The sequence below is a fragment of the Entelurus aequoreus genome, linkage group LG22 (assembly GCF_033978785.1).
Source record: "Entelurus aequoreus isolate RoL-2023_Sb linkage group LG22, RoL_Eaeq_v1.1, whole genome shotgun sequence".
NCBI classification, from domain to species: domain Eukaryota; kingdom Metazoa; phylum Chordata; class Actinopteri; order Syngnathiformes; family Syngnathidae; genus Entelurus; species Entelurus aequoreus.
Window position 1 is genome coordinate 27,821,493 of NC_084752.1, and position 17,354 is coordinate 27,838,846.

General features: G+C 37.4%; 1 protein-coding gene across 1 annotated transcript in view; it reads right to left on the minus strand.

Moving 5' to 3' along the window:
• LOC133639375 (phospholipid-transporting ATPase ABCA1-like) overlaps positions 1-17,057 on the minus strand; it is a 58,451-nt gene extending 41,394 nt beyond the window's left edge. The window contains exons 1-5 of the mRNA XM_062032638.1: positions 16,894-17,057; positions 10,568-10,676; positions 7,724-7,817; positions 4,506-4,647; positions 2,485-2,603 (exon numbers count right to left, since the gene is read on the minus strand). Of these exons, the coding sequence (XP_061888622.1) occupies positions 2,485-2,603; positions 4,506-4,647; positions 7,724-7,817; positions 10,568-10,633 (421 nt within the window). The 5' untranslated portion in view covers positions 10,634-10,676; positions 16,894-17,057. The remainder of the gene's footprint in view (positions 1-2,484; positions 2,604-4,505; positions 4,648-7,723; positions 7,818-10,567; positions 10,677-16,893) is intronic.
• Positions 17,058-17,354: the final 297 nt, after the last annotated feature.

Here is a 17,354-nt window from a genome sequence, read left to right on the forward strand (position 1 = left end):
CTTGTTGGAGGTCTGCACTCTAATAAGTGCCATTCCGGTTATATGCTAAATATGGCCATTCCCACTCTCCCTTTATTTTCAGAATCACATGAGCTGCTCAATTGTTAGCAGACACGTGAGCGTGTCCCCTCTTTGCTCCAAACTCTAATGCCGATAGTCTGCAGTAGAGCTGTGTGTGCTTTCTCCATCTAGCATTAAACAGCTCCTTTTTCCAGATCAATGCATTCCTTCATGGCGGTCAAAGATCGCCTCACACTGTGCATTTAGTAATCAATTATGATTACATGTACAGAAAATGCCAGGGTTCCAGTTAGAATGTCCACAGATTAAAAAACAGGACAATGTCAGCAGTAATCCCACTTTACACAAACATATCACTATTTTGACAAAAATGTGATTTTCTATTAATGTACAACAATTGTCCTTTTGAGGGTATGCTTTGCCTGGCAGAGCTATTGGATGAGGATGTTCTGTAATTCTGGACAAAAAGAACAGATGATTTTCAAAAACAACAAGAACCTCTGTTCTGTTTAGTTGCATAATGACCAAACTCCACTTCAGGGTCTAATGTGCAAACAAGATTGCATTGTACCCATTTTTTTCAAATTGGAAATAAATTGAACTGATGGCATGTGTATTGGAGACTTATTTCTGTTGCAAAGCGACACAAATAGAACAAACTCTTGCTTGTTTTTTAATCAATTTAGTTATGACATTACTACTGTTTTTTGCTCTTGTGCCACATTCTTACTTGTTTGTGTTGGATTAGTGGTGTGGTTTATTTGAGCCAATTATGTTGTTTGTTTTTAAATCTTGTTTTGGCTGCTCATTGTGCTATTCCTACGCATCTACAATGGGTTCTAAAACAAAATTGATTATTTTTTCTTCACGATTTGTCTTTCAACAAGCATTCAATGGTTCTACAGAACTGCAGACTGGGAAGCATACTCATTCCTTAATTTGAAACGGTCTGCACCAAGTCTGCCCAGTAAAGTCGGCAACAGGACGTTATTTTAGAAACACAACCTTTCTCTGCAGCCGAGGTCATGGCAATGGATCTTTTTTCTCACTCTCTTACAAAATGTTGCCCAACAATTCAAAATGTCTGAACCGTGTGCTCTAAAGTACGCCCTCGGAGCCAGGAAGGGGCAACATTCCAGTTGGGACAATGTGCAGATTAGTTTACCGATTATACAATCATTTTCAGTGTGGTAAATATGCAAGATTTCTGCCTTGCACCTCTGCTGGCACACAATGAGAGAGATAAGGAAGTGCAACACCCAATGACTTCTGGGAGATGGAGGGGGCCCCCCCAGGCTGCCGGACAGCGATAACATGCTCAGATGTGCTCTGGAGACTTTGATGAAAAACCTGCTGACCTCTACAACTGGCTTCATTTGGCAACACACAAATCTATTGCTTAGCAATGCTTCATCTAAAGTAAAACTGTGCCTTCTAAACGACTGCATGATATACATCAAGTAACAACATGTGTTTGCTTCCAGAAGGGTTTATATATCCCGATCAATAAGCTTTACACTTTTGTAGATGATTATAATTCATCCAAATAGTAGGGGTGTCTCGATCCGATAATGATATTGGTGCAATATCAGACAAAAAACAAGTATCAGATGATATTGGCTTGCATCTAAAAGCTTCGGTACAAGCCGTCCTGAAGCATGTTTATTTGTGCCAAGTTGGACAGCCAGTTAACATCTCAATGTCCTCCAATAATTCTTGTATTTTAGTGAAGTCATTACAAAAGGTAAATGTTGTAGGCTATTAAGAGGTAGCAGCTAGACAACAGCTAAGCACACAATAGCACACAAGCTAGACATACCTAATAACTGTCCTTAATTGAACAATATTGCAGTCCACAACACAACATTTGTCAATATAAACAACTATAAAAAAAACTATGGTTGCATATTACTTGCAGATACAGTCTTCAAGGCAGAAGCATCTGTGTCCACTAACAAACATGTCTGAATCATTAACTTACTGCGTCATGATTCATAAGCCTAACTTAATAAATGATTGCGACCACTCGGTGCCGCTAAAAACACTAATTACCACTCCATTTCAAATTAAAGACAGCATACATTTTTTTTTATAAGGCTTGTGTTTTTCATACCTGTCATCGTTCACTTGACCAAGCCTTTTCCAACATTCCACACTACAAAATAATAAAAGTGTGTATTGTGATTCTTATTGATATCGTATCAGATTAATATCGGTATCGGCCAATACTCAGGGCTCCAATATCAGTATTGTGTCGGAAGTGTAGTTGTATCGGTAAACCCCTACTAGATGGAAATGAAGTGGATGCTGATGTGTGAATGAGACACCTTGCTGTGTTTAAGGTTGTGTAGGAGTGTTTCCTTCCCTCTTATTGTGCATCAAAACAAGCATAACAGTGAACTAAACAGTTCGGTGGTCAATTAGAATTCAGTTACGTAAAACAAGCGGTGACAAAGTCCTTACGGGCGGTGTTCTTCTGCAACTTGTGGAGGGCCCTCAGCAGCCCACGGTAGCCCTCGTAGCTCTTGTCATTCTGGGTGTACAACAGGATCTTCTTGGCATCATTAAAGAGTCGGGAGATTCTGGAAACACACCCAATCCCAGTGAGATATACACCAACAGTCAAATTCTTAATGAATATTCAATTGAGTAAATGGTCTGTTTGCAATATTTACACGGCTGCCTTGAGGGTGCAAAGGTTTCAAAGTGTTGTTAGCAGTATACTCGCCCTCTTCCTGCTTTTAGCACGTAATAACGAAAATGATGCCTACAGAACACGTACACACGCACATTAGCTTTGTGTGTTGTCAGTTGATGATAGCGATTTGGCAGAGTTTAGCTACTAATGTTAGCTATAATTGAATAATTTTACAGTTAAAATGTCATACAAGGAATTTTTTTTAGTTAAAGGCCTACTGAAACCCACTACTACCGACCACGCAGTTTGATAGTTTATACATCAATGATGAAATCTTAACATTGCAACACATGCCTATACAGCCGGGTTAGAATAGTAAAGTGCAATTTTAAATTTCCCGTGAAATATTCTGCTGAAAACGTCTCGGTATGATGACGTTTGCGTGTGACGTCACGGATTGTGCGGACATATTGGGACACCATTGTGGCCAGCTATTAAGTCGTCTGTTTTCATCGCAAAATTCCACAATATTCTGGACATCTGTGTTGGCGAATCTTTTGCAATTTGTTTAATGAACAATGAAGACGGCAAAGAAGAAAGCTGTAGGTGAGATCGGTGTATTAGCGGATGGCTGCAGCAACACGACCAGGAGGACTTTGAGTTGGATAGCAGACACGCTACCGTGAGTACGCAGCTTTGGCTTCCAAACATTTGATCGCTTGCCCGTACGTGCGTGCCGCTATGTGCATGTCACGTACGCAACTTTGGGGAAATATATGTGCTGTATGAACTTTACGGAGGTGAACGGTACTTTGGGCTGTGGGATTGAGTGTGTTGTGCGGGTGTTTGAGTTGTATTGGTGGGTTATATGGACGGGAGGGGGGAGGTGTTTGTTATGCGGATTAATTTGTGGCATATTAAATATAAGCCTGGTTGTGTTGTGGCTAATATAGTATATATATGTCTTGTGTTTATTTACTGTTTTAGTCATACCCAGCTGAATATCAGGTCCCACCCGCCTCTCACAGCATCTTCTCTATCTGAATCGCTTCCACTGCCCTCTAATCCTTCACTCTCACTTTCCTCATCCACAAATCTTTCATACTCGCTCAAATTAATGGGGTAATCGTCGCTTTCTCGGTCCGAATAGCTCTCGCTGCTGGTGGCCATGATTGTAAACAATGTGCAGATGTGAGGCGCTCCACAACCTGTGACGTCACGCTACTTCCGGTACAGGCAAGGCTTTTTTATCAGCGACCAAAAGTTGCGAACTTTATCGTTGATGTTCTCTACTAAATCCTTTCAGCAAAAATATGGCAATATCGCGAAATGATCAAGTATGACACATAGAATGGACCTGCTATCCCCGTTTAAATAAGAACATTTAATTTCAGTAGGCCTTTAATTTAACTCATTCGAGTAATAACCTGTGATAATTATCAACATTAATCCAAATTCAAAAGTGTGATTAATTTGATTAAAACATTTTTACCATTTGGCAGCACAAATTGGTTGGTTTAAAAAAATTAACTGTGCGCAAGTTGCAAACGGACCCTTTAATTAATCAATAAATCATCAATTCTTAATTGAAATTGAAAAATTACACACAAATGCCACAGCAATTTATAATGTATCAAAAACATAGCATTTACAAAGATACAGCTAAATATGTTTATCGAAAATATTAGAACTTTGAGGATGAAGCAGAGCAAGCAATAACATATTGTTAAATAATGATCTCATTCCTATTTTTACATGGACATAGACTGTTGATTTGGTTTATTACACACAAAACAATGATCAAGCTACTGTATAAATGTAAAAGAAGGTTATATTTCTCACTCACATTGAATCGTTAAAGTTGCCCACAACCCCGGGGGTCTCTCCAGGGGTTGGGTTCCGGAAGCAGGGGTTGTTGGCATTACAGATGATTCCTTGTACCCAAGGCAGCGTCCCCGCTGAAGGCATGGCCTTGTTAGGGAAATGGCCTGTGAAGTTTGGCATAAAACGCCATGATTAGTTTTTTTGGTATGAATTTTATCAAGATGTTGAAGAAATGTAGGAGCCTCAATTAAAGGGTAGGACATTGAAAAATAATTTAATCATGAAAACAAACTTCCTATAGCGAAATCCATTCTGCTCTTGTTGCATCCTAAACCTTAAATATATTGTTCACACTGTTTGTAATACATCTTCACAACAGGAAACATATATCTTGCCTTTTCTCTTTCACTGCACATTTTGAAGCAAAATGACAAATTCAAAAATGACTAAATGTTTTTGCTGAACTGGAATCCATTCAAATCAATTAATTGTTTGTGTAGGAATATTTATACAAAAAAGTCTGACTGTTTTATCTCACATATATGGCCTTGACTTTACAATTGAAAGGACAGTTATCAGCTAACTTTATTGCTGTTGCAATTTAATGAGGTAGCTACCATCTTGCTGAACTACTTCTTCGACTTCCAATACACTTTTTCTTCAGTAATGCATCTCCGATGTATTTTGGATCCCATAAGTAAAATTGCATTTTGATTTGAACTATACAACATCAGTTTCAGAAAAGGCCATACAAATCTGAAAGTTGTAAGTCCATTGAGTTGGGATGTGGCTTAAGCTGTAAAACGAGTTCAGCTGTTTGCATTTTCCTAAAGATCTCACCACATGTCCCAGTAGTCCAAGCAAATATTGACAAATCCAAAAGATCCCTTTGTGATAACATGCAAAGAATGACTCACATGTTGGTTTTCCAAGAAAATGCACAAACTATGTCTCAACTTTATACACAGACAACTCTTACAAGAAATAGTAAAAATTGCATATACTGTACACAATTTGCATCCCCAGAAAATAAAATATTTAAATGTCTGAATCGACTGTAAAAATAAATTTCTGTATGAAACCAAGTGTCATACACATTGCTCTGATTGTATATTTAATAAAACTGGTTAAACTACATTAAGCACTGCATTTTTTGCCTGTTGCTGCTCATTAAAATTACATTTTACAATAAAATATATTATCCATCTATTTTCTACTGCTTGTCCTTCTCGTGATTGCGGGTGTGGCTGGAGCCTATCCCAACTGCATTTGGGCAGAAGGCGGGGTACACCCGACTTATTGTATATATATATATATATATTTTTTTTTTTTACATATTTGTGTTACACTTTATACCAACTATAATTTAACTACATTTTTGGGGAAACATATATTTAAAAAATAAGCCCCAAAATATGTCCCCTCCAGGTAATTTCCTGTTTGAATTTTTATAAAAATAAATAAGTCTCTGGGGTTTACCTCAGTCCTGTTACACTGACAGATTATCACCTTTCTAAATGTTTTATATTTAACAAGTCACGTGGGCCACAGGACAATGCATCATTCAGAACCATGGCAGGCCATAGGAAAGCCAAAAGTAAGTTCACTCATGTATATATGTATATATATATATATATATGTACATACTGTATATATATACACATATACATGCATATACATACATATATATATATATATATATATATATATATATATATATATATATATATATATATATATATATATATATATATATATATATATATATATATATATATACACATATATATATGCACACACACGTATATACCCTGTATATATATATACACACACACTACCGTTCAAAAGTTTGGGGTCACATTGAAATGTCCTTATTTTTGAAGGAAAAGCACTGTACTTTTCAATGAAGATAACTTTAAACTAGTCTTAACTTTAAAGAAATACACTCTATACATTGCTAATGTGGTAAATGACTATTCTAGCTGCAAATGTCTGGTTTTTGGTGCAATATCTACATAGGAGTATAGAGGCCCATTTCCAGCAACTATCACTCCAATGTTCTAATGGTACAATGTGTTTGGTCATTGGCTCAGAAGGCTAATTGATGATTAGAAAACCCTTGTGCAATCATGTTCACACATCTGAAAACAGTTTAGCTCGTTACAGAAGCTACAAAACTGACCTTCCTTTGAGCAGATTGAGTTTCTGGAGCATCACATTTGTGGGGTCAATTAAACGCTCAAAATGGCTAGAAAAAGAGAACTTTCATCTGAAACTCGACAGTCTATTCTTGTTCTTAGAAATGAAGGCTATTCCACAAAATTGTTTGGGTGACCCCAAACTTTTGAACGGTAGTGTATATATATATATATATATATATATATATATATATATATATATATATATATATATATATATATATATATATATATATATATGTTTGAAGTTATTTGTTTATTTCTAAAATACGATTATTTCTTGAATCACTGTAATGTGCTCACGTACCATTATCATACATGACATGTAGCTGTATGTCATGTATTTGCTCATTTTATGTTAAAACCCACTCCTGTTACTCAAATGAGTCATCTTCGGATTAGAAAACTTGTCAAAAAATGAAATAACGTAGCATGTGATGGACTAATACACATTTTGAGTAGTGTATCATGCGTGATATCAGATTTATTGTTGAAAAAATACTGAAATTTAAGTTTTGTCGAGAGAGGTCCAACATTTCATCCATTCATTCATTCATTCTTAAAGTAATCTTACTTATCTCATCATATGAAATATGACTTACTTCACCAATTATTATAATTAAATTATTACTATTATTTATTTATTTATTTTTATTGTGATTACTTATGGAGTTTATTGTGAATAAATTGTGAACAGGAAGTGAACAAAAAGTTTTAGCAACTGTTATGTAAAGAAAAGGGGTAGGATTAAATAAGCTCTGCTTCTTCCTACTCCTTTTCGAACATGTTGAAAAGAGAAACTGGAAATTGTGATGTATCATGTTGTATGCTTGCATGTTCGAAATAAACTCAAACTCAAACTCAAATAAGCTGGTGGCACTGATTTGATGGAGTGGCCCATATACAAAAGAGGTAATGTAATATTCAACTTTTAGTAATTGATGCATTTACAGTGTTTGCCATGTGTACTAAATGTTGAGCAAGGATGTAATCACTATCAAAAATGATTTTATTGTTGTTTTTTCCCCGTATATCATCTTACATTCATGCTGCTCGTAGGGTGGATAGTGTATCCGAACTGAGATGAGGATGAAGAAGATGAAGAGAGGCCAGATTATCTCAATCAGCAGCTGAATCTGAGACAAGAAACAAACAAAAAAGAGGAATTAGCTTCAACCTCTCACTGTAGATAAGAAATTCACAGAACTGTCATTGTTATGTATTTTTTCATTTAGACTCTGGTCATCTTAAATGCTGTAGACACAAAAACAAGTGTATGTGTGCGAGCAGAGGGGGTCTGTCAAGAGGAAGCCCAGCATGAGACTAAGTGGTACAGTATATGGGTTAATAAGGGAAGACATCGAGGGAAGTCTGCTGGGTTTAGAAGACACTGCTGCCCATCTGTTCCATATGGCTTTTCTAAGTCTGAACCAGCATGGCAGACATGCACTGAACACGGTGGTGGGGGCAGAATAAAGACCTTCTTTCTGACAACCCACTGTATCTCTTTGTTGGAATCAACTGGACTGAATAACGAGGCAGCAACTGTGCCACCGCCGTCACTTCGGGGACGGTTCCTTCTTGATGGAGGGATAAAGGATGGCATTGTATGCAAATTAAACATCTTGTTTAAACACAGGGTGGGCTCTGTGCTTCGGCCCACAGCTGAATTTGATTGAGATAGCTGGGAGTGGACGACAGGTTCCTCAAGATGTTGACTGGACAATGGAGACTGTGTAATTGTCTTGTCACATTGTCGAGTGACTCATAACATATCATCTGCGGATTATTTTATCGGTGCAATCTTTACGGGTTGCGTAGCTCGAACTAGGCTTTGGCCGATAACACATTTTGCTGGACGATATATTGACCTACAAATTATTGCCAATAAACACTATTATTGACAACAAATTCACCACTGATGTAATGATAATACATAATAATATTTTACTTACATAAGTATATATAATATATACCGGTAATGCTTTTCAAATGCAATAAACTTGTGTTTTGCTTTGGAATGTAAACTTGTAAAATTAAATATACTCTGTCAGAAAAATGTTACACTTGAATAAAAATCAAGACCAAAATTGAAATTTCACTTTAAAGATGTGTGCATTATCAAAAAATAAATAAATATCCGCTGTTCGCTGCCACACCGATCACGGCACCCACACACCATCGCTCTCATTTGCGCTCTCATTCATTGGCCGTGCGGAAACTATGTCCGTGTATTTAAAGTTCCGGAAACTCCATGCGGTCTGGTTACACTCATTAAATGATTAATTGACGTGACAGAATACAAATTTAAAGGCCTACTGAAACCCACTACTACCGACCACGCAGTCTGATAGTTTATATATCACTGATGAAATCTTAACATTGCAACACATGCCAATACGGCCAGGTTAACTTATAAAGTGCAATTTTAAATTTCCCGGGAAATATCCGGCTGAAAACGTCTCGGTATGATGACGTTTGCGCGTGATGTCACGGATTGAGCGGAAGTATTGGGACACCATTGTGTCCCAATACAAACAGCTCTGTTTTCATCGCAAAGTTCCACAGTATTCTGGACATCTGTGTTGGTGAATCTTTTGCAATTTGTTTAATGGACAATGAAGACAGCAAAGAGGAAAGCTGTAGGTGGGATCGGTGTATTAGCGGCTGGCTACAGCAACACAACCAGGAGGACTTTGAGTTGGATAGCAGACACGCTACCGTGAGTACGCAGCTTTCTTCCAAACATTTGATCGCTTGCCCGTCCGTGCGTGCCGCTATGTGCATGTCACGTACGTAACTTTGGGGAAATATATGTGCTGTATGAACTTTGCGGAAGTGAACGGTACTTTGGGCTGTGGGATTGAGTGTGTTGTGCGGGTGTTTGATTTGTATTGGCGGGTTATATGGACGGGAGGGGGGAGGTGTTTGTTATGCGCGATTAATTTGTGGCATATTAAATATAAGCCTGGTTGTGTTGTGGCTAATAGAGTATATATATGTCTTGTGTTTTTTTACTGTTTTAGTCATTCCCAGCTGAATATCAGGTCCCACTCGCCTCTCACAGCATATTCCCTATCTGAATCGCTTCCACTGCCCTCTAATCCTTCACTTTCACTTTCCTCATCCACGAATCTTTCATCCATCCATCCATTTTCTACCGCTTATTCCCTTCGGGGTCGCGGGGGGCGCTGGAGCCTATCTCAGCTACAATCGGGCGGAAGGCGGGGTACACCCTGGACAAGTCGCCACCTCATCGCAGACGAATCTTTCATCCTCGCTCAAATTAATGGGGTAATCGTCGCTTTCTCGGTCCGAATCACTCACGCTGCTGGCGTCCATGATTGAAAACAATGTGCAGATGTGAGAAGCTCTTCAACCTGTGACGTCATGCTACTTCTGCGACCAAAAGTTGCAAACTTTATCGTCAATGTTCTCTACTAAATCCTTTCAGCAAAAATATGGCAATATCGCGAAATGATCAAGTATGACACATAGAATGGATCTGCTATCCCCGTTTAAATAAGAAAATTTCATTTCAGTCGGCCTTTAAGCTTTTCTCTAATCAAATTAAGAATTTCAATCCTTATTGCGCTTACATTTTGTTTTTGTTTGTTTACTTATTTATGAGTTATTGACCTTCCAATTACAAGGGTAAAAAACCCTAATGCAAAATTAAAGGTTTGAATGGTTTATCTGCGTTATAATTATTATATATTATGATAACATTAGTGCTTAAATTGGTGTATGAATAACGCTGACAAAAATATAATTTATTGGCAATCATTTTTGGGACAATAAATCGTCCTTGGTAAAGCATATGTAAGGTTAAATGTGTAAATTCCACAACTGCAAAAAACACATTGAGCACACTCCTCCGACTTACAGTCTGTCGTCTTCGGTACGTGAAGTTTTTCCAAAGAAGTAAGCCCAGTTGAGTGGAGACCGCCATGGCGCCGTCTTCCCAAACTCACTGAGCACGCTCCAGCTCCTCACTGCAAAGCCACAGAAACAAGCAAGAGTTGGTGGTTGAAGATTAAAACTGGAGCGAAAACAATTCAGTAACCCGATAAATTAGTAGAAGTCATTCAGAACGGAGGAATTAAATACAAAGAAGGCTCGCTGAGGAAAATACAATGTTGTCCAAAAGACGAGACAACAGATTCACCTATCAAATTTGACACCAGCAAGCCAGACAGTTGTGCGTGCGAGACAGGACTCGAGTGAAGCAAGCAGCCGAGCACGGCAAATTTGAACATCTTTCAAGTCCACGGCGTCCAAAGGTCACATGACAGTTCAACAAGGGGGGACAAGTGTAAAGAACATTCTGTTTACATAGTGCCAGAGTACTCTGCAAACATTTAAAGTCACGTTTTCACACCTTGTTAATAGCTACAATAGTAAAGTTGTTCTATAGAAATGTAAACATCAAAGCATCACTCATCTTACTTCATAATGGTGATTTCATCAGTGGTTTGTTTTATTCGATTAACAAAAAAAATGTCTTTCCCGGGACAAGTCCAACATACACTGCATACTCTGATGCATTTAAATGTGTATTTTTTATTTATAAATGACTGTCATGTTAATGCGGCCCATTTTGTGAGATACAGCGGGTTGGATGCGACACAGAGTGCGACGGCAGCAAAACCGTGTCCAGGGCAAAGGATGTTCAAACATGGCAGAAAAAATAGCGTGTTGATTATTTGCTTGAGGGCTAATCCAATCATTAGTCTGCTTCTATTGGTACTACAAAACATTTCCTCTAATATAAACTCCTTAATATTTTATCATCTTCTCCACTCAATCTAATTCATATCATCAAAGGTGTAAGTTGAGGTTTTGGTAGCTGCATCGATTTTCTGCTTGAAAGCAAAGTAGACTGACAAACATTTTCACTGTAAAACATGTTGCAATAAAAAGCAACAGGATGAGCAAACAACACAATGACCCATGGGCGTAGGCAATTTACATCTGTTTTCTCCGAGTCATTCAATTTAACGGCAGCTCTCACAGCAATTATTTCACCATCTATTTATTATATTGTGTATACTTAACTGAATAACACATCATTTTACATAAACAGCAGATAAAAAAAAGCAGATAAGGTGTTTGGACCACAACAAAGAAAATGCCTAATTCATAAGCATTTCATTTTTTTTTTGTTCTAAAAATGTATTTTACCTAGTAATGGAACGATAATCAGTCTAGTAATAATAACCTGTGGTTAGTATTACCATTTAAAATTATATTCATTGTAAAACAATGTTGAACAAAATACTGATTCATAAAGAATCAGCGAGCACGCTAATTTATGTTAGGTACCAATCATATATATGGAAACACTGGTATCTGTGCCTTTTATAGAATGTGTAGACGCATTTTAAAAGTATATATATATATATATATATATATATATATATATATATATATATATATATTTTTTTTTTTTTTTTTGCTGCTTTTATTTATTTATTAGATGTCTTTTACTGAATATGCCCAAGCACTGTTTTTAATAGTATACAATAATGCCTTTTATACTGTATTTTGTTTGTTTTATGTACTGTATGTGAATGAATGTCTACTTGGACGTTGGAGTTTGCAGTAAAGCTTGATATGTTTAACTGCTAGCTAGATTAAATGCCAGCATTAATACAAGCTACAATTAAGTTTAAAAAAATTAAATCAAAGCATTTTTTTTAAAACAATGGCTAAATGGACAAGCGGTAGAAAATGAATGGATGGATGGATGGACTAAAAATATCAATACTAGAGTAGGGCTGCAACTAACGATTCATTTGATAATCGATTAATCTGTCGATTATTACTTCGATTAATAATTGGATAAAAGAGACATTTCTATCCTTTCCGGTATTTTATTGGGAAAAAACAGCATACTGGCACCGTACTTATTTTGATTATTGTTTCTCAGCTGTTTGTACATGTTGCAGTTTATAAATAAAGGTTTATAAAATGTTTTAAAAAAAAATTAAATAAATAAATATTTAAAAAAAATAAATAAAAATAATTGCCTCTGCGCATGCGCATAGCAAAGATCCAACGAATCGATGACTAAATTAATCGCCAACTATTTTTATAATCGATTTTAATCGATTTAATCGTTTAGTTGTTGCAGCCCTATACTAGAGTAGTATTGGCCAATAGATGACACCAAATCAAACAGAGCGAGCGATTCAGTATCGTGGCCACTGATTGGCTCAGCCTCAGCTAGAACCACTATGAGGGTGTTATTTTATGTCTAGAGAGCTTTCATAATGTTAAAAACTGTATTTAGAAAATGTAGAAGATGGACTGTTTTTGTATGCTCTGGCTATGGAAATATTAGATTTATAATCATACTTCTCGGAAATTAATTTACCAGGGTCAGACGCCGACCCAACTAACAGCAATAAACGACAGTTTATTTTATACACTCAAAATACTCAAAAAATGATGCAGTACTTTATACAATTGGAGCTCTTCTAAATCTAATATTATCTGATCATGCAACAAGATATGTTTCGATTTCAGATTTCAAAGCAAGTTATCCATCAGTTTGTTAGTTATTAAATGCATGGGCAGTTTTGTTATAAGACCATGAGGTGATAATACATTGATGTTCAGTTACAAGTAGCAAGTAACTGTGATGTGGCCATCAAGGAAGTTCGTTTTGAAACCCTTCATCTAATGCAGGGGTGTCAAACTCGTTTTCATTGAGGGCCGCATCACAGTTATGGATGCTCCCAGAGGGCCGCTTGTTCCAGTGAATATATATATGAATTTTAATGTATAATCTCCTTATGATATTATTACACAAACCCCTATGCATTTGATTACTAATATTTTTTATGTACACATTGATGGATAAAGTACTTGCTTTTAAAATCATTAGTCAGGGGAGCAAGCATTTTATCTTTAACAAAAAATGTTTGGAATATATGTTAATATAGGGGTGTTCAAACCTTTTCACCAAAGACTGCAAACTAAAAAGTCTAAGTATGCATCTGCCAGATTAATATATTTTTACTTTGTAAAAAAATGCTCAAAACAGACATTAATTATATATTTTAAGAAACAACTTGTGTCAGCTTTCTAATATATGTGGCAATTGTACTACTATTAATTATTACAGGGGTAAATAAAAAACAGTAAAAATGTACAAAAAAGAGCAAAAAAAATGTAATGAGAAAAAGCTGAAATTTTGACAATAATAACTAATAATAATACACTTTATTACTTATAACACAAAGTTGACCCTCACTTTTTACTTTAAGTATATATGTCTGTTTTTATCTATTTTTTTTTCACAAAAAAAAAACAATTTCAAAATGGTTCCCAAATACTTTGACTTTTCAGTATGCGAGCCTTGGTGGAATGTTGTTAGTATCAAATTGTCAGCTTTTTTGTCATCACGTCACAAATTCTTGCGGTTGCGTCACAAATGTGGTCTGTCACATAATCTAATGTGGCCCGCCATGTCATTCAATGTGGTGCGTCACATAATTTAAAGAGGGCCGCCATGTCATTCAACGTGGTACTTCACATAATTTAATGTGGTCTGTCACATCATTTAAATTGGCCCGCCATGTCTTTCAATATGTTTCGTCACATTATCTAATGTGGTCTGTCACATCATTTAGTGTGGCCTGCCATGTCTTTCAATGTGATTTGCCACAGCGTTTAATGTTGTCTGTCTCATAATTTAATGTGACAGACCACAAGTCATTCAATGTGGTACATCACATCATTTAAAGAGGGCCGCAATGTCATTAAATGTGGTGCGTCACATAATTTAAAGAGGGCCTCCATGTCATTCAATGTGGTACGTCACCTCATTTAAGTTGTCCCGCCATGTCATTCAACGTGGTACGTCACATAATTTAATGTGGTCTGTCACATCATTTAAATTGGCCCGCCATGACTTTCAATATGTTTCGTCACATTATCTAATGTGGCCTGCCATGTCTTTCAATGTGATTTGCCACAGTGTTTAATGTTGTCTGTCTCATAATTTAATGTGACAGACCACAAGTCATTAAATGTGGTACTTCACATCATTTAAAGTGGTTCGCCATGTCATTCAATGTGGTACGTCATATCTTTTAAAGTGGCCCGCCATGTCATTCATAGTGGTACGTCACATCATTTAATGTGGCTTGCCATGTCATTCAATGTAACCCACCATGTCATTCAATGTGGTTTGCCACATAATTCAAAACGGCGCGCCATGTCATTCAATGTGGTACGTCACATCATTTAAAAGTGGTTCGCCATGTCATTCAATGTGGTACGTCACATCATTTAAAGTGGCCCGCCATGTCATTCAATGTGGTACGTCACATAATTTTAAGTACTAGGCCACCTACTCAGTGGCCTAGTGGTTAGAGTGTCCGCCCTGAGATTGGTAGGTTGTGAGTTCAAACCCCGGCCGAGTCATACCAAAGACTATAAAAATGGGACCCATTACCTCCCTGCTTGGCACTCAGCATCAAGGGTTGGAATTGGGGGTTACATCACCAAAAAATGATTCCCGGGCATGGCACTGCTGCTGCCCACTGCTCCCCTCACCTCCCAGGGGGTGATCAAGGGAATGGGTCAAATGCAGAGGACAAATTTCACCACACCTAGTGTGTGTGTGACAATCATTGGTACTTTAAGTAGCCTGCCATGTCATTCATAGGGGTACATCACATCATTTAATGTGGTACATCACATCATTTAAGGTGGCCTGCCATGTCATTTAAAGTGGCCCGGGATGTCTTTCAATGTGATTTGCCACAGCATTTAATGTGATCTGTCACGTAATTTAAATTGACCCAACATGCCATTCAATGTGGTCCGCCGCGTCATTCAATGTGGTCCATCACATCATTTAAGGGGCCACATCATTCAATGTGGTCCATCACATCATTTTAGATAGTCCGTCACGTCAATTAATGTGGCCCTCTTAGGACAGCCATAATTATGATGTGGCCCTCAACAAAAACGAGTTTGACACCCCTGATCTAAACCATCACCACATCAGTGCATGTTGACGTTATTATTATTACCCACTATATTTTCCATCCACTTTGCCATACAATACATTGTGATGAAGGACCTCTTCAGCACCTTCATGTGGCGAGGCACAAAACATGACATCATCTTTGTTTTGCCCGGGGATTAGGAGTCCATCTAAATTTTTTTTACATCAACGTACTTTTTGATTTAAAAAAAGTCACTTACCAAACACTGAGTGACCGTCATGTCATTCATGCAAACATTAGACGTCTTTGTTTTGAAATACGGGGCTTTATCGGACACGAATGGTGCAGAGCTAGAGCGCCCCTAGTGGCAATAAAGCCGAACGTCTAATTTTACACTTGTTTACCATCAATTGCAGAACACGTGTTATGTCACATTTAATCGAGCAAGTTCATTCAGTCCATTCTTTCAAGCAATGCCATGGAGTAACAGTTTATTTAGGCCGTCTCCCAAATCACAAATGTGGATGCATTTCGCCTCATCCTTTAAAAAAACAAAACACTGCATGAACGTGACCGTTTTCGATGACAATAATATACGAGCCGCAGTGCTCTGCAACATGAATCTCTGCACCATCAAAGCAAAACAATAACAGACACATTTTTTTAAATACATATCGCTTTGATCCGAGGTAACAATCGGTCATTCAGCATCTCCCTGTAATTACCCACGCATGCGTCATCGGCCACAGTAAACGACGCCTTTCGCCTTAAAACATGTTTGAAGCGCATTAACCACCACCGACATCGACCTAATCCAGCAAAAACATTTAAATCAAGCCAATGCAAAAGTTCCTTCCTTCTAATTTGACATTTTTCTCGATGTTTACAAGCCATTTTATTTTGAAAGCCTCATACCGGATATTAGCAATATTTCATTGTCTACAACTTGATGGAGAGCTAGGCTATTGACATCACACAATGTATACAATGATAACAAAGAAAAATAATACAGATTTGAACATTAATGTCACCCCTTAAAAACTATGTCACTGTCATGTCGATTCAGCATGATGTAATTCGTCCAAAGACGCTTCGCAGCAAACATAAATTCGACAATTATCACTCAAAAACCAACAAACTGCGCAGGACCAAAAACAAAAAATGTGAAATGTGAAAATATACATATATTTTACTGTGATATGCAGGCATTTTAACTACAATCACACCCAAATTAAAACTCACTAACCTTTGTTTTGAATATTGAATATCCTCTTTCCGTTCTCATGAATAAAATGACTCTTCCGAAGGAATAAAAAGTGAAGAAAAACGGCGGCACCTCCTCCTCCTTAGCGGCGCTCTGCAGTTGTGTGTCTGAGTCAAAGCAAACACTTTCTCACCCCCGGCAGGTTTTTATACCCCGGCTTGATGCGGAGAAGCGAGCGGCATCAGAGGTAACTATCGGTCACCACGAGCTGCCTCTCGCCCATATAAGGAGCGCACGTGCCCAGTCAAAACATCTCTTAAAGGGCCAGCGTCCCCTTCCTGGCGCCTCAATTGCTTCATTTGCAGCGCTCTCTGGAGGTGCAGGGGTTAATTAGGCAGGCTACATGCGAGGGAATTATAATTGCAATCTCCTTTTGCTAGATGTTATTTTTTTTTCTAAACAAGCAAATTTTGCAGGGACAAGCGGTAGGAAATGGATGGATT